Source organism: Harpia harpyja, chromosome 16, assembly GCF_026419915.1.
Source record: "Harpia harpyja isolate bHarHar1 chromosome 16, bHarHar1 primary haplotype, whole genome shotgun sequence".
NCBI classification, from domain to species: domain Eukaryota; kingdom Metazoa; phylum Chordata; class Aves; order Accipitriformes; family Accipitridae; genus Harpia; species Harpia harpyja.
The window spans coordinates 20,550,697-20,568,366 of record NC_068955.1 but is presented as its reverse complement, the minus strand read 5'-3'; the positions used below and the strand labels follow the sequence as shown (position 1 = coordinate 20,568,366).

General features: G+C 43.4%; 3 protein-coding genes and 2 non-coding genes across 9 annotated transcripts in view; all 5 read left to right on the top strand.

Moving 5' to 3' along the window:
• DENND2B (DENN domain containing 2B) overlaps nucleotides 1–1,125 on the top strand; it is a 182,294-nt gene extending 181,169 nt beyond the window's left edge. For all 5 annotated transcript variants that reach the window (XM_052810928.1, XM_052810927.1, XM_052810931.1 and 2 more), the window contains one exon: nucleotides 226–1,125. In XM_052810928.1, the coding sequence (XP_052666888.1) occupies nucleotides 226–260 (35 nt within the window). In that variant the 3' untranslated portion in view covers nucleotides 261–1,125. The remainder of the gene's footprint in view (nucleotides 1–225) is intronic.
• Nucleotides 1,126–3,633: 2,508 nt separating this feature from the next.
• RPL27A (ribosomal protein L27a) lies at nucleotides 3,634–7,353 on the top strand. The gene is made up of 5 exons (XM_052810926.1): nucleotides 3,634–3,911; nucleotides 4,262–4,325; nucleotides 4,962–5,037; nucleotides 5,873–6,047; nucleotides 7,170–7,353. Exons 1-5 carry the CDS (start codon nucleotides 3,909–3,911, stop codon nucleotides 7,296–7,298), a joined length of 447 nt encoding a protein of 148 aa, XP_052666886.1. The 5' UTR covers nucleotides 3,634–3,908; the 3' UTR covers nucleotides 7,299–7,353.
• Nucleotides 5,411–5,542, top strand: LOC128153157 (small nucleolar RNA SNORA3/SNORA45 family). Its single transcript, XR_008238854.1, has one exon. It is a non-coding gene; the product is annotated as a small nucleolar RNA SNORA3/SNORA45 family (small nucleolar RNA).
• LOC128153158 (small nucleolar RNA SNORA3/SNORA45 family) lies at nucleotides 6,390–6,521 on the top strand. Its single transcript, XR_008238855.1, has one exon. It is a non-coding gene; the product is annotated as a small nucleolar RNA SNORA3/SNORA45 family (small nucleolar RNA).
• A 6,176-nt stretch (nucleotides 7,354–13,529) lies between the features above and the next one.
• The window catches only part of TRIM66 (tripartite motif containing 66), a 54,460-nt gene continuing 50,319 nt past the window's right edge, over nucleotides 13,530–17,670 (top strand). Inside the window, 1 exon segment of the mRNA XM_052811873.1 lies at nucleotides 13,530–13,879. Coding sequence (XP_052667833.1) covers nucleotides 13,660–13,879 — 220 coding nt within the window. The 5' untranslated portion in view covers nucleotides 13,530–13,659.

Below are 17,670 nucleotides of genomic sequence, written 5' to 3'. Positions count from 1 at the left end.
AACACTTTAATTTTCACTTGGGGGTGGGGGAACCAAACTGTAATGGAGGAGGAGAAAAGGAAGGCACCTGACCAGTCAGGATTCTGTTAGTTGGCTGTCCCTGCTGGTATGAAGTAGAAGGGTTAGTCTACAGCATTACATTACAAATTGGACCCATTTGCGAAGTAACTTTTGATTGCCCTTGGCTTTTCAGTATATGCTAGACTGATGGTGTGCTTTCTTTAGGAAACAAAATGAAGTTCCTTCACAAGAAGAACTAACTCCTTTCTGCTGAAATACCAACCCAAAGACTATTTATGACACTGCGCGTGAGACACCTGCGGCTTTTCAGAGTTTGATGCGGGAGGACAGCAGAGCAAGCTGACCGCAGCTTTAAGTGATGACCGATGCTGTTGGGCAGTGTGCCGGATGATGGCTCCTTTATGTATTTGGGTAGAATTTGTACATAATGTGCTGTAAGCTTTTGTAACTGATTTTGTAATGAGCAAGGAAAACTGTGGTAAATATTTGTATATTCCTGAGAATAACAGGTGCTTTTTTTTCTTTAGTATGAATTGAGTTATGCTTGGTGCAAAAATGAGTAGCTGATTATGTGCAGCTGACTGTCTCAGCAGAACCACTGACTTCACAGGATGTTTGTGAGAGCTACACTGATGCCTGAATATTGCGGGGATGAATGAACTCGGGTACGTGGGAGAGGTTGTACACACGGGGGCTGCTTTCATGTGGCGGAGTTGGGTTGTGGGGGTTTTTTTTTCCTTCTAATTAATTTTAAAAGAAAGAAATAACAAAGTAACTTGATAATAAGGTACTTGGTTCACAATACAAAACTTCCACTTGGTTTGAACTCTGGTCAGTAAACTACTTGTAATCCATTCTGCACTAAGACTGCTAAACCTGAGGAGATCTCAGTTCTTTGACATGCAAGCTGCAACAAGTAGGTACAGTACATCCTTTCCTGATGTATGTATGTATGGTTTCTAATAAACTCTGTAAATACCCCTGTTTGTTTATATTCATTGCAAACCTCTGCAGTTTCTGATGTTGAGTAGGTACAAAACCAGTAACTTTCCTGTGATTTTTTTTAATGAGTTTGTAATTAAAATATAAAATGGTTATCACGAACATGTCTTTTAGTAGGTTTGCTATTTCATGACATGTAGTTTGGTTTTTCTTCAATATTTTTCACTAGGGCTGAGACAAGGCATTTTATATCCCTGTTCTGTTAATTTTATCTTAACAGAAGCATCTCCTAAAACCTTTTTTTTTTCTTTGCATGGGTTAGCAGCAAATTACATTTTGTCATTGTATCATAGATACTGCTCCTGAACTGTGGTATTTTCAGGTTGGTTTTGTGCTACCTTGGTTAGATGATCGGAGTAGAATACAAGCAGCTTGTAGCAGACAGCCTTTGCCTAAATTTCTGATGAACTGATCACCTACATTTCATGAAAGTCTGCTTTTCTTTTGCATTAATTGCCGTCTGTTTAGGTGGTGTTTCCACTTCAGTGGAGGCTCTTCAGCAGGACAGGAATGGTTAGCTTGCCATGGCCTTCTGCACAGCTGTGAATGTTGCCCACAGGTACCACGTTCATCTTTGTCATCAACGTAACTCCTGTTGAAATTCTGTAAGGTTTCCCTTAGCCCAAAGAAGAAAATATAAAATACTTGGATATATTTGCAAGTCTGACAGCTAATGAAAATTATCTAAAGCTTCTTACCTTTAAAAAAAACCCAAACAAACTGTATTTTTCTTCATTGGCAGTGTGATTTCTTTAGTTAGATTGGCTTTGAGGCTCGCGCAGTTCCTAACCTGACAGTGGTTCTGGTTTGCTATCAGCCTCATAGAGCAAAATCGAGGGTCATTCACTAAAAAGGTGAAGTCGTTTCCTTTTTTTCTTACCTCCCTCACACTGGTGTATATACAAAAGCTTGTTAAGTGTACGTGAAATGTCTGTAAAATATCAAGTGCTTTTGATTCAATGGAAATGTAATCACAAATGTTAATTTCCGTTAGTTTTACTCTATAATATACTGTAAGTTCCAGAATGACTTCTAGACGTAGTTCTTCAGAGTGGAAGGAGTAACTTCACTTGTACAGGTGGATTCTGGTCATTTTATAAACAACAGCTGCTAGTAAATATATATTCCTCTTAAGAAAACGATGGATAAAACATCATTCTTGACTGAAGGAAGTGCTGCAGAGAAGAGTTGCTGCAAAGGCAAGAAAAAGCCATGGAATGCAGTGGTGTAAAACCCATCTCCCACACCAAAGCCATTTTCCTCCATCTGCACTTTAAACATGTATGTAGAAAGCTTTCAAACATTGCATTACCCATCAACATGTCATTCTAGTTTTTGTAACTTGAGTCAGAGGAGAGTACCGGACAAGATGAGATCATGTTTCAAAAAAATTTGTAGCTGCCACGTTCATCCTCAAACTATGGCTATATAAAACAATCCTAGTGTCGTGATTTAACCCCATCCAGTAACTAAGCACCACGCAGCCACTCACTCACTTCCCCCCCCCCAGTGGGATGGGGGAGAAAATCGGGAAAAGAAGTAAAACTCGTGGGTTGAGATAAGAACGGTTTAATAGAACAGAAAAGAAGAAACTAATAATGATAATGATAACACTAATAAAATGACAACAGCAACAATAAAAGGATTGGAATGTACAAATGATGCGCAGTGCAATTGCTCACCACCCGGCGACTGACACCCAGTTAATCCCCGAGCAGCGATCCCCCTGCCCCCACTCCCCCCAGTTCCTATACTAGATGGGACGTCCCATGGTATGGAATACACCGTTGGCCAGTTTGGGTCAGCTGCCCTGGCTGTGTCCTGTGCCAACTTCTTGTGCCCCTCCAGCTTTCTCGCTGGCTGGGCATGAGAAGCTGAAAAATCCTTGACTTTAGTCTAAACACTGCTGAGCAACAACTGCAAACATCAGTGTTATCAACATTCTTCTCATACTGAACTCAAAACATAGCACTGTACCAGCTACTAGGAAGACAGTTAACTCTATCCCAGCTGAAACCAGGACACCTAATGTTGTCTGAAGGCTTGTGTTTGAGAGGATCAGGTGCATGAAAAACAGGGGGTGTATTATTTTCCCTTCTCTATTAGTTGTTAAAACTAAGTGTTCCTGAGTATGGACCATTACTAGTGCACCGTTTAACTGAGAAGGAAGTCCTGAAGAAAAACAAATCCAGTACTGAGACCATGCTTTAAATTGGTAAAGGCTTGTTTAAGGTCTTAGGGTATAAAATACATAAAAAACAAGCTTGAGAAACAGTAATACTCTCCAGGAATTGTTACACTTGTGTGGCAGATGCGTTTAAGTAGACAGTATTTATTTTCCCATTGTCGTCGATGTTTAATAAAGCGACCAAGCTTGCCGCTTTTCCTAAATTCTGCTCGAAACCCTACTTTTGCTACCGGCGGCAGAGGGAAGAGAAAGCAAGCTGTGCCCGTCACTCAGGCGGAGCAGACCTTAACGCTGCCTGCCTGCTCAATTCAACCCGCCGGTACGGGCGGCCGCTGCCCGGGACCGGTGTCTTCCCTCCGGAAAGCGCGGCTGACCGCCGAGCCGTGCCGGCGCACGGCGGGAGCGGTCGCGGAGCGGGGCGCTTCGGAAGCCGCCCGAAAGGCCGCCGAAGAGCAAGCCGCCTGGTCCCCACCGGCCGCCGGCGCCAGCCCGCTCCTCTTCAAGATGGCGCCGCCTCCCCTTCACCCCCTCCCTTCCCCGCCGCTACCTCCGCCCCGGCGGACCTCGCGAGACTCAGCCCCCGCTCCGGGCGCCTCAGCGAAGCCTCGCGAGAGCTGGGCCCCGCCCGGCCCCGCCGCGCCTTTCCCCGCTCTCGCGAGCGGCGCGTTCTTTCTCTTCCCTCGCGCACGCCGACAAGATGGTGGGTGCCGCCGCCGGGGCTGCGCCGGGCGGGGGGGGGGGGGGGGGACGGGACCCGCGGCCGCCGCCGCTCGCTCCCGCGGCGGGACGTGGGTGGGGAGTAGCGGGGGGTGGTGGGCGGGCGCTTCTCCGAGCCCGGGGCCTGCTCTGGGCGCGGCGGGGGAGAGCGGTGCGGCGAGGCGAGGCCGACTGGGCCTTCCCTCGGCGGGCCCGGGCCGCCGCGGCGCCTGGCTGGGCGGCCGCCGCGGGGACCGCGGCCTCGGGAGCAGCGCCGGCCGCGGGGGAGGGCGGTCGGTCGTCCTGCCTCTTGCTGCCCGTTTTGCTGACAGCTGCTCTCCCGCTTTCCCGCAGCCCTCCAGACTAAGGAAGACCCGGAAGCTGAGAGGACACGTTAGCCACGGCCACGGCCGCGTTGGTGAGTGGAGAGGCGGCCGCTGGTGGGCCGAGGCGCCTCAGTGAGCGCGTGCCCGTCGGTACCTGCCCGGTGCTGCGGGGATGCTGCCGTTCTTCACGGGCCGCACGAAGACGCGACGGTGGGCGCAGGGTCCCGCGCACGCGGTGGGTAGCGGTGGGCGGTACTGGAGGCTGCTACGCACCCACAGGCGTGCGGGTGATGCTCGCGCTGTGGGGGCAGATGCCACGGTGATGGGCTGATCGGAGGTCTTGCACGTTCTTTTAGATTTCACTGGATTTGTAACTTAACCTCAGCAGTGCTTGTGCAATAGGTACTGGCTGTGTGTGTGAGATCTTAAGCTTACGGGGCAGCGCTGTGTCCCTTCTAACTCTTTGGCCGTTCCTACCTTTTCTTGTCACCCCACTTGTGCTAGCACAGGTGTCTTGTACTCTGTAAGCTAACCAGAGGTGTGCTATGGTTGTTTTTTTTTTCTCCTGTAGGGTTAGTTTTTAGTTGCCTCATCTCACTGAATTGAGGTGAATGCAGAAGAGGGGATAGAGTCAGAATAATTAGCTTGAATTGACACTGAACATACCTCTAAGCTCAGGTATTATGTATAATATTCTTAGCGTAACAAACTTAAATTTTTCTTTTTAGGCAAACACAGGAAACATCCTGGAGGGCGTGGTAATGCTGGTGGTATGCACCATCACAGGATTAACTTTGATAAATAGTAAGCTAACATTTTAAATATATACTGGCAAAATGTATGTTCCTGAAGTAGAAACAACTAACTTGTGTATGTGAATAAAAATTCCTTGCAATCCTTTGTGGTTTTGCATCTAACATGAAGTGTGGCATTATAGCTCCAGTCAACTCGTGTCCCCTTTTACCCCCAAGCCAAAGGCCTTTTCACTTAAACCAGGTGTCTTTAAGAGTTCAGTGCAGCATTGAGTGGACTTGACCAAACTTGCCTGTTACAACATGGTCCCTGCTTAATGATGCACGCACAAAATGTGATGTAAATTCAAAATGTTATGCTAAATCCAAACTGCATCCTCTTTAGGTGCGTACTATAAAGGTAAGGGATGTTGTCTTTACTTATTGCCGAGACTAGAGTCACATCTGGACACTGCCTGTTGTCCTGGTGTGCTAGAGTACTCGGACAGTAACCACTAATCTATATTCACTGGCTGTGGCCGTTCTTGACTCAGTCAGTCACCAGGTTAGTGACAGGAGCACTGAAACTCCTCAGGCAGTGCAGCCCTCCCTGGATTCATGGAGTTGGGGTTGTCCTGGAAATACAGGGCTGGACCAGACTCACCAAGGGGCATTGAGTTGTGAGTTCAAGGGAGAACAAACACTTCAAGAGAAAATAATTTTCCCTTGGTTTGGATACTAATGATTATTACACTTAAATACTACATGTGTTAATATGAATAAAAGTATAATTTGACATTTCAATTACTTTGATCAAGAAAGATGCTTGTTGCGGTGTTAATTTGTAGTCCTACTTTTTCAGGGTGAATTAAAAATGTGATCTAATGAGGAATGTGTTTCTTTCACAGTCACCCTGGTTACTTTGGAAAAGTAGGCATGAGACACTATCACTTGAAGAGAAACCAAAAGTTCTGTCCTACTGTCAATTTGGATAAACTATGGACACTTGTCAGTGAACAGACAAGGCTCAACTATGCAAAAAACGAGGCTGGACTGGCCCCGGTCATTGATGTTGTGCGCTCGGTAAGTTTGTGCTCATATTCAAACCTGCAATTCCTGGTCACTTCATGTGTAACTTGGCTTTGTGTATCCAAGTAGGAAAATGGCGAACTGCAAATAAGCTACAGTGCTTGAATATTTGCGAACTTCTTAGGACAAATATCTTTGCTTATAAGTAGTTACACAGGTACTTACGCTGTTATGTTTTTTCTTGTAAGAACTTTTTCTCATGCTTGTGCGTGATTGTGGACAGGGATTTCCCTTATTTTGGAAGGTGGTGAAAGATTACTTGTTTAAAATGTTACTGAAAGCATGTATAAAAACATGGCAGAACTAGTATCATTTATATAAAGTCACTTCTCTAATATCGAGACTAGAGTCACATCTTAACATGCGTGATTGTCTTGGTGTGCTGTAGTTCTCGGACATAAATGTCTGATCCCTATTCACTGGCTATGATGTCTCGTATCTCAGCCAGCCACCGAATCAGTGACACTAACTAGTCTGCCAAGTGGGTGTGTTCTGTGTCCCAAATTAAGATACCAGTCTTGGCTTGTTAGGCCACTTCTTCTAACAAGCGATGACTTCCAATGGCTGTAGTATTAATGGACCTTGTGCCGTGATTGTCCTTTACATTAAAAGGACAGGAATGAAATGAGAGGATTCCAGTGGTAGAGAGCAGCTGTTGCTGCAAAAGCTTCAGTTATACACATAAGATGTGCAGAAGAGTCCTCTGCTCTGTTCAGAAGTACTAGGATGTCCTACAGGTAAAGAGCACTGACCAGAAGTCATTGGGTAGTAGATAGTCTTGGAAGTGCAGCCAACTGCTCTCTCCTTTGGAAAAGCGGGGAAAGATTGGTGACCTCTTTACCAGATGTCACCGTATTTTCTGTATGGAGTATGGGGAAAAAACAGCTTCTAAATTACAGGAAAAGTTCAGTTTACAGTTTCCGCTTTTTCTCTGAACGAATGCAACTCTACTAGGTCATGCAGGGTCTTTCATTCGTGCCAATTTTATATTGGAGACAGACACTGAATGAGGTCATGGTGAGCATGGTTTTAACTGGTGCATGCCAAAAGACAGGTCTGAATGTAGGAGCGTGCAAGCTGATCACAAACATTTAATGGGGTTTTTAATCTTTCTAGGGCTACTACAAAGTCCTGGGCAAGGGGAAGCTGCCCAAGCAGCCTGTAATTGTGAAAGCAAAGTTCTTCAGTAGAAGAGCAGAGGAGAAGATCAAAGAAGTTGGTGGTGCCTGTGTGCTTGTGGCATAAAAGCCTTTGGTTTATTCAGATTTTTTGAATAAAGACAATGTGTAAAATGTGCTAATTTACAGAATTTTCTCTTTTTTTTTTTTTCCTGACTTGTCCAGACGCTGTTCACACTTAAGTCTTGTCTGCTTAGTTATTTCTGGCAGTTTTTGATTAGTGGTTTGACTGTTTCTCACTATCTTTTGAAATTGCCTGGCTACAATGTCCAGCATTTGGCATGTACAAATAGCTCGTCTTTTTGTCTTTATGGGGTAGCAAAATAGATAGGTTCTTCCTGTATTTGTGCTGCACTTTCAATGGGTGATCCTCTTTACAGCTGTCTGTGAAAAGGTGACTTCATGTTCTATTGATGGGGATTTTTGTGCCTTAAAACGCCATCTAGGTGAAATCTGTGGGGATACTGCCTTGGCCTTTGGGAATGAGACAGCAAGAGTGTGGACAAAGAAATGCAATGGAACAATGCAAAGTGGGTAGTAGTATACCAAAAATTTCTGTGTGAAAGAGACTTAGTGTGGGGAATTGCTATCAATAAGCTTTGTTATCAGTAGGCTTTTTTGGGGGATAGCGAAACAATTCTAGTCCCATTTCCACTAAGGTGGGGTATGGGAGGGAAGGAACAGGAAATCGCTGGGAATAATGTGGGACAGTAGGAAAGAGCTGAAATAGGTGGGAACAAACAATTCAAGGTTTCTACCTCGTTATTGCCAGACTTGTGTCATGAGAAGCACATCAAGTAGGTTTCTGCAGACACTGAAGTCCGCCTAGTAGGCAGCTTTCTCACAAGTAATGCCAGCTTCTGAGCAGAATCGTGCTGCGTGGTGTGCCTTGTTGCAGCTAACAGCAACTTGCCTCCAACAGAAAAAGTGATCGGGTTTTTTTTCTATCAGCATTATGCATAGAAATAAGATGTATTTTGAATTTAGTTCCAACAGTGTGGTTAAATTCTTTGCTTTTTTGTGATGCTGTTAATGAAAGGTCTTTCTAAATTATGACTCTTGCGTTTGTCCCTCCAGTGCTTTGAAGGCTGCTAAATGGATGACAGCTGCCTAGCTTCTGATCACAGTCAACATAAAAAGTGCAGACCATTTTAATCCATGTGCTTTTTAGAAACTATTGGTGTAGTACTCGGAGTACTGAGGTGTTTGCATCCTGTATTCATCAGCACATGAGGCTCATAGTCATCTATAGTTAAGTTGCCTCTTCGTTGATAGTATAATGCTATGTTTTTCCAATCTCTTAGCTAGACCACAGCTTGTGAACACATTGGATTTATCATAGAATCACAGAATGGTTTGGGCTGGAAGGGACCTTTAAAGATCACCTAGTTCCAACCCCCCTGCCATGAGCAGGGACACCTTCCACTAGACCAGGTTGCTCAAAGCCCCATCCAACCTGGCCTTGAACACTTCCAGGGATGGGGCATCCACAACTTCTCTGGGCAACCTGTTCCAGTGCCTCACCACTCTCACAGTGAAGGCCTTCCTTACGTCTACTCTAAATCTACTCTCTTTCAGTTTAAAGCCATTAGCCCTTGTCCTATCACTGCATTTCTTTGAGATTAGGCTGACTTCTTCCACCACCCACCACAGGACAAAATTGCTTCTGCATGTACCAATTCTGAATTTCACTAATTTGTAGCAATTGTAGCAGCAGCATGGTGTCCTTTTGGTAATTGTGGCAGACTAGCTGGACAGATTGTGTTAGGCTAAAAACTTTTAAAGCTTCTTGTCAGTGTTAGTGGACTGACAGATGGCAATTCCAAGTTGGTGTTTTTTTAAGGGTTAGTAACAGCAGTAATGTACTGAAACTGTTGCTTAATGACTGAACTAACAGTAACTGTTAATTAACTTTTGCAGTTGATACCCTCAAGTAGGATTCACAATTCCTGAAGTTACCGTGTATGGGACAGAAATAGTGCCAGCTAGCTTCAGCCTTCCTTACAGCTAATACAAAACCATGGCACAGCTCTAGAACTGCACGATACGAGTTTCTGATGTATTTCGCTTAAAATGACTACATAAAATATTGCTTGCTTAGTTGAAACATCAAAATAGGACTTCAGTTGCCAATGCAAGGCTTGATCCTGCATGCCAAAGCAGTTACCTTTATCTGATGGTAAAAATCAAACAATTACTTAAAGCTAGTGAGCTAGTTCTTGTTTTAAGTGCCAGACCAAAAGCATATAGACAGTCACCTATTTTTTTTTTTTTTTTTATGCTCACTGGTACAAGTCTTGAATTATTGCTCATAGTTGCAAATTACCTTCTAGTACGTGATATGATTTGTGATATGATCCTAGTTAATTAACTCCTAACCTAGTGTTTGGCAATAATTAAATTTAGAGGGCTTTTAGGGTAAAGCTGAATGCATCGCTTTGATAAAATAGCTCATCTTTGCCTGTGATACTGCTAGGTGTGAAGAACTGTAACTTAAACGAACAGTTTGTAAAATACTGAGGTAAGAGAATGTGAACTTTATCTCAGTGACCGCTGGGACCAGTGTTTCCTAATATGTGATGCTATTTATCCACTGCCAAAGCTAAATCGTTTCAATCCTCAAAGGTAAGTTGTGCAGTACTGCAAAATAAGGAACGTTGTTACTCCCTCGTGTCAGTAACCTGATCAGTGACCAGATCATGAAGGCAGTGAAAGGCTTTATTTATGCTGAAGTTCCCTGTGCACACATGACCACAGGCAAGTGACGCTAGCTCACTAACATACCTAGTAGACACCACTCTCAATTCTTTGGTATTTAATGTCTTAATATATTATGTCTTAAGTAATTCTTCCATATTTTGTAGTCTTACTTCCGAGTACAAAAAGTTCCTTGTGAGAAGCGTGCAGGCTCCACCGACTGACCTGCTCCCCTGAAGGCCAGCCTGGGTGTTCTGTGTGGGGTTTGGGTTTTTTTGCAGAGCTGAGCCTGGTCCCTGAAGTACCCACCCTGAGGCTGGGACAGGACTTCTCCTTCCTCGGCGCCTTGTGCCGACTCCTGAAATGACCGTCTGGAGGAGTAAATCAAACTTCGGTTTTGAGGTTGAGCAGTTTACTACCGAGTTACGGCTCCACGCCGCCATTTTCCCGGCTGACTGCCGGGGCCGCCCCTGCGGCGCGATCCAGCTGCCGGGCACCGCTGGCGCAGCCCTGTCGGGCCTCCGTCGGGCTCCCCAGCAAGCAGGGGCGCCGTGCCGGGGACGGAGGCGCCGGGAGCAGCCGGCCCTGCCGAGCGCGGCGGGGAACGGCGCTGGGCCGGGCCGCCATCGCCATGGCAACGGCGTCCGGCGCCCGGCGGCACCTGGCGGAGGCCGCTTCCGCTGACGTGGCGCGGTCCCGCTCCGAGCCCGCCCGGCGGGTCCCGCCCCCCGCCCCCCCCCGGCTGCCGCCCGTGGCCGCGCGCGGCGGCCGTTGGGCGCGCGGGGGCGCTCGCCGCCGAGGCGGGAGCCGTGGCGGCCGTTGGGCGCGCGCCCTCCCCTCAGGACCGCCACCGCCCCGCGGTCGTGCCGCCTCGGGGCTCTTCGCGGCGGGGGCGTTTCGAGGGTCTCGGGCAGGCTCTGCTGCCCGCCGGCCATCCCGCCGTTTCCTGGGGTAACATACCGGCGGGGAGCGTTTCCGAGGTGTGAGAGGGCTGAGGGGTCCCACACAAACTGCGCTTACCGGCTTAACAAGAAGCTCCTGTGAGGGCTGATAGGAAACTCCGAGGACGGCTGGCTGTCCACGATGTCCAAATAAAGGATTTTCCTATATAAAAACAGGAGAAATGAGGAAGCTAAATGAAGACCAACTAACCTCTAATATGTAAAACGTCTTCCTTTTTATTTGCTTGGTGGTTTTTTGTTTTTTTTTTAAACTGATGAACATTATGCTTTGGTAGGCGGGGATATTTTTATTTTTATTCGATGTTTTCCAAATTCTTGGCAACTTGCATTACTGCTAATGAAGCAGTTATGGACAAAACTGGTAAAGTTGATGTTATATCATTTTAAAATGCTGTAACGAGCCTCATGTAGCAATATCCACATTTAATGGAGGGAAGAAGATACCACAGAAATCATCTGATTAAATCTGAGAAAAAGGAGCACAGGAAATTGAAAGACTTGCATAGAGAGTTTATCCCTAAAATACAGAAATGATAAAGTTATGAGAGTGTATCATTACAAACTTCTCTTGTATGAAATGAACTTCCAGTAAAGCATTAATACCAGTCCCGTGATATCTGGATGCTTCTCTTCAATTTGTGTTGGGGTGGCCATTGCCTTCCCGAGGCCACCACTGATCTCTTGGTCCTGAGGCAGCCCCCCCTGCACAATGCTTTTCCTTTGCCCTCATCTGGGCTGACACACCAAAAACCCAGCACTTCTCTTCCCCTTCCAGGTGTGACTCGGCCTGCCAGCTGCCTCCCCAGCTCTCCCCATCTTCATTTCTGTCCTGCGTCCTGCCTCATTACCCTTACCGCACATCTCCAAATGCAATTAAGTTTATTTATTTTCTTTGTAATCACTACTGCTGCATTTGGTGTTTCCCACCAGTGTAGCCAAGTCACTGGTAATGTAGCTGCCTGACTGCTGATTTGCATACCTATCTCAGCAGGAAATTCTAAACACTTTTTGTCACCCTCATCCTTCCCCCTCCTACCAAAAAACTTGTACGTAGTTTCATATGTTATGCAAAAAGCATAAATTAAAATGTATGGTAACCTGCTTCTCATTCAGGCACAGATTTGGCCTTTATGGTGATACAGCATTTCCCAGTATTAGGCTTTGTTTGCACTGATTCTGTGTGCAAGGATGCTTTGGTCCTGGGCTGTGGTTTCTCTGTCTAAACAATGTGGTAGTCTAAGACCTCAACTTCCTACTGCAGAAATTATGTGTTTTTGTAGGTGCTGGTTTGTCTTCTTAACAACAGTAGTTGCAAGAAACAATAGAGATGGGTTGAGCTGAGAAGCTGTGCTACTCTAATGACATTTGCCTCTGAAATGGTTAATGAAGATGCACTGTAAAAAGTGAGCGCATATAATAAGCACTGATACAATATTTATTAGTTAAGCCACAGGTGCCATTACCACAGCTCTTTTCTAAAGGGACCTCTAGTTTTGAAATTACAATCGTAAGTTTTAGTGGTGGGTTTGAATTTGTCTAAGTGAATTCAGTAAAGTTGGTGGATAGCTACCTATTTTCATTTGTTCCTAAAATGGGTCTTGGGTATGAAATATGATGCAGACTTTAACATATGGTCCATTTTTTCTATAATATTTTAAATAGCAATGACTTCAGGATGCAACACTTAAAAAATTCCTGGTTGTGAATTTCTGAGACATTGATAATTCTTTTGCGTGGTAGGAAAAAAAAGACGACCTGCTTACTAACCATTTCCACTGGAATCTGCCCCGAGACAGAATCCCTCAAGAGAATACATAGCCCTAAGATTAGAACTGCTGCTCTTCTGTGCAGAGGAAATCTGAAGATCGTAGGTGCAATTTATGTACTGCTGGTAGCAAGGCCACCAAGCCAAGGCAATGGGCAACTACATGGGGGTCTGGCTCCAGGAGGTTAGGTCAGCTGGAAGAGTGATTCCAGGGGAGACAAGACTGTATTTGTATTTGCTTTGTCATCTCTGATGCAACTTGCAAAAGTTTCCCTTTGCAGGCCGTATCTGATCAACATCTCTCAAAATCTCGGAATCAAGGATGGAACATGAACTGCAAAACTCTCATTTACCTCGGGGAGCTTATGTTGGCAGGAGGAACACTGTCCTGCTTGTGGGAAGCTCAGGTTTGGTCTATAATTTGATCTGTGGTCATCTTGACAGTTGAAATTTGATTACTGCAAAGTGCATTTTATTAAATTTCTATGAAGAAGATTGGCAGAAGATGCTGTACATTTATCAAGGCAGCTTTCTAACATGCATTGCTGAAATGATGGACGTATGATCAGTTATGCTTATTATTTGCTTTACCTGAAAACTATAAAATATTGAGGTGAAATTGTAAAAGCAGTCAGAGAATATCATCATTTTTTATTGCACAGTTTCAGTGCTTCTAGCAGGAAATGTACAGCGTGTGACAATTCAGCCTGGTAACAGCTTTGTAAGTAGATCAATAGAACAGATTATTTCAGTTTTTACAGAACTTGCAAGTACTATAGAGAGATAGTGGGATCATGGTTTGCAAACCTTAAACCACACTTTCCTGCACAACAATCTGCAAAGATATTCTTTTTTGTAAAGCAGGTACGTGATTTTCAGCTGCAAGGAACTTCCTCTTTCTTCACAAGGACTAAATAAATGTTGTTTCTGAGAATATGCATCCTGCTGTTGCCTTCTAGTTTGCACTTGAGTGATCGAGTGTTTTGTTAAGTGAAGGGGTTGTCATGAGCCATTTTGTGACTCGTCATGTTTTCGATGTCAAACTTCAGCCGACAGAAATGGATACCCTGGATCTGTTGAGGAATTGTTTGGTGTGCAAATGGGACCTGCGGAAGAGAGAGCCCAGAATGCTACCTTGCCTTCATTCCTTCTGTAAGGACTGTCTTCCGGATTTGATTCAAGGATATAGCTGTATTCCCACTGAGTATGAAGTTCTATACGAAGGTAATATTTAAGAATCTCTGGCTTGTGCTCTTTGTATTACAGTATTATAAAAATAGATGGATTGAGAAGTACTTTTTGTAGCCTATTCCTTTACAGCACTATTTTAAAAGAATAAACTAGGAGACTCAAGATTTGTATGAGCAGAGGGTGGATTGGGAACAAGCCTCCTTCATTATGTTTTTCATCCAACAGCAATGTTTTGAAGAGAAATGACACAGGCAACATTAAACATTTTCCAGAATGGGCTAAGTTTCAGTTACCAAGTGTGACATTACGAATATTTTATTCACTTAAGCTTAATAATTGAATAAATGCTCCAAGGTAGTTTCTAGGCTACATCTATATCCAATATTTTGGACATGTTGGACCTTTCTGTGGTACTGGTTGTGGCAATAGTTTTATTCTTCCTTCTGTCCCCCTTCCATGCGCCCCCCCTGCCCAACACCAACACAAAAACATCCTGTTCTTTGTTCCTATCAGAGGTCATAATGTTATTAGAATATGTGTATTGTGGTGCACTGAAACTCTTCCTTTTATCTCATTGTAAATGTGGTTTCTCTCTATCTGAACCCTTCTGACTGTAGGATATACTGTAACTCACCCTAACAAGCTGAGTAAACTAGTGAGGATAAGAAGCATTTTGTGACTGTGCCTTTTGAAATCCTGAAGTTATTTGTACAGTTTTTGGTAGTGATGTTAATAGAAAATACATAACTTTTTTGGAATAAGACAGGATTTAGAGGACAGAATACAGTCATTTTAACTGAATGAGTCTTAATTGCCATGGGGAAGCATTCCAGACTCATTACTAATTTATAAGAAGAGCAAAGGCATGTAGATTACTTGTATTTTCACAGGCTTTGAACTTTAGATGAATAAGAGGCATCATTTATTATCTCTTCCATAGCAGATTTTAGAAACACGTAGGAAGGGAAGATACCTTCCCTGAGGTGATGGTAATCTGAATTGATGAGATTACATAAACTAGACAGGTTCAGGTTTGAGAACAAATGGAAACAATGATAGGAGATCTAGGCTAGCAAAACACAAAAGATAAGGGAAAAGGGAATAACTTAATGGCATAGGAGAAAGGCTATTCATGCGCAGAGTACAGACAGAAAAAGATATAAAGGTAGGAGAAGAAGACAAAGAGAGCAAAGCAGTCATTTCAAGTAAATGTGTTCTCAAAATTTTTAATGCCCAGAGTGGGCTTAAAGTCTGAGGGACCAACTTTATAATAAAATGCTGTTGAAAGCAACCACCCCATTACTTTTTATGTATCCTCATTTGACATCTAAGCCATTCCTCTCCTCCTTGTTTCTGTTTGCCAAGTGGAAGAGTGAATCTATACTACTTGGTGATCTTGGATGAAGTGCAGCTAGAAGTTTTCAGGAGCTGTTAAAATATTGGATGTTTCTTCAAGCTCCTGAGTGGATTGGGAATTATTTGTCTATAGCAAATTGGAACAAATACTAATTTATTTCTGTATTCTTGAAGTTGCTCTGTTTACTTCCTCATTGTTTTGTAGATAGGGAACTTCTGTGGGAAAGAGCAAGATTAGAGAAAAGAAATAATGAACAGTGATGACCCAGTAAATGAAGTGAGACACCAGGTGCAGAGACTCAGTTAATGTATGAGCAAGGAGAGCAGCAAACCCAAAACATCTGTGTCTCTTATTTAAGTCAATGACTGAAACTGCAACCACCATAGGTCAGCCAGGATAAATTTGTGAAATCTGGTGGCATGACGCTAAACATTGCTTGTCTTATCTGTACTGATTGCTCAGTTATGGGCAGTACAATACCAACTCAATTTTCAGTGTTATCTTTAAGTATGATCATATATAAGTGGCAATGATAAACTGTAAATGCAAGTGCTAAACCATTTTAGCTGAGTAAACATGAAATATTGCCTGTAAGAAAAATATGTTCCTTACTTACTATGAATTCTTTAAGCAAAATATAAGAATGGAAAAAGTGAATATATTTCCAAGTGAAGTCAATCTGACACTTGCTATAAAAGCATGCTTGAATTTGTGGCTCTTGGTATGCTTTACTATAAATAGTACTATACTAACATAAAGCTCTTTTCTAGTTTATTGTTGTTGCATTAAGATTGCTGAGAAGATGGAGGTAAGTGGTCCTGATATTTGATGGAGGTTGATGTTGGAAACTTACTTTTATACCTGTATGTGTTTAAGATGACTCAAGAATGAAAGCTCTGAGATAGCCAGAGCTCTTATGGAAAAGCTGCATACACATCAGAATTTATTCAAAGCTGTGAGAACCGAGAGTTTGGAAGTAATTTGAGTGGAAAAAGAAAATTATCTTTGTGAGTTTGGCTCCTACATATGCTTCTTATATGAAGGGGACTTTAAGATTCTCAGTCTTTCTTTTCTTTTTCTGCAGGCCAGTGTCACTTTCCTTTTTTAATTCCTTCTCCTCATGTAACAGAGAATCCACATTCTTCTCTTCTGCAGATCTGCATGTTGTGTGCTTCCAGTCTGTTTAGTGCTTGGGAAGGAATAATTTTAAAGAGAGGGATTGGGTAAGAAAAAGAGAGAGAAAATTCCCCCATCTCCTGAGATGGAACTTTCTCAGATGAGGACTTTCCCAGGCTCCTACCTGTGTGAATTGCCACTCACAGTACAATGTGAAAACATACCAAATTGGTTCTTGCATGCTGCCTTGGCTTGGTGTGTCTGTCTCTTTCATACTGAGTTCTGAATAAATTCAAAACTAGATTTGTCCAGGTTCCTGTGCTTATCCCTCCTTTCTGAATTGCAGGTGGGTGCCAAATTACCCTTTATCTGCACATCTTCCCCTCCATAAGATGTTAAATGGTTTCTATTGTTTTAATGCTTTAAATATCACCAACATATTAATTTCAAAAGTAGCTAAATGAGGACCAGTGGAGGTGCATTGTTGTGAGAAGTTAATGTTTTTGCAAGACTGTCTCAGCTCCAGGGTTGGGGGTTCTTTTTGCCCTTAAAAAAAAAAATCACAGGTAATCACTGCTCAATCACAGTTTAGACCCCTGAGAACAAGGCAGATCAGGAAAGATGTACTGGAACACCTTGCAGATTTCTGCTAACTGATATCAAGCCCTGGTATTATTTACATTTTGTGTGTAATTTGTCTAACCTGTAAGTTACACTTAATGTTAGTAAAATGTGATTAGTAGTTGTCCAGCTTTGTAAATTGCTTTGGGAAGTGGTAGATTTAATTGTACCATGTTTTTGTACTGAAATTGTGTGTTGAGCTATTTTTCTGAAATTCTATTTTTAAAATGTGCTTTGCCTTTTTGTGCTTTTCTAGGTTGGATAACAAAAATCATGGAAAATGACTGCATAATTTCTATCCACATTCTGTGCATAAGTCAAAAACTGTCCACGCTTGCATTATGGTAGCTTCCCACATGCAAGGGAGGGTCTGAGGTCACCACTTAAATGCCAGGAAATGTAACAAGGTTATGTATTAGAGAAATACAAACTGATTGGATAAAAAACTGAGAGAAAACAGACTATTAAAGACTATCATATGACTTTAACTGTTGACAGGTGTCCACTTGCTGGGCAATTTTATTATTTCCAGCTGAAAATATACAGTTTTCTTTAGCTTGTAAGGTAGGTGCTATATATAACCATGGATCCCTAACTGTGAATTCTTGTTAGCGAGGCACATCCAAAACTCAGCCAAACATTGGTCACACTTGCATTTAACGTGTTCAGCGATATCTTCAGGGGAGTTTATTTCAAGAAAAAGATTGAGATCTAGCACTCCTTTCGCTCT

Coding starts and splice junctions, on each gene's coding strand:
- RPL27A (XM_052810926.1), top strand. Junction 4,326..4,961: donor CCACGGCCACGGCCGCGTTG/GTGAGTGGAGAG, acceptor TTTTCTTTTTAG/GCAAACACAGGAAACATCCT. Junction 5,038..5,872: donor AGGATTAACTTTGATAAATA/GTAAGCTAACAT, acceptor TTTCTTTCACAG/TCACCCTGGTTACTTTGGAA.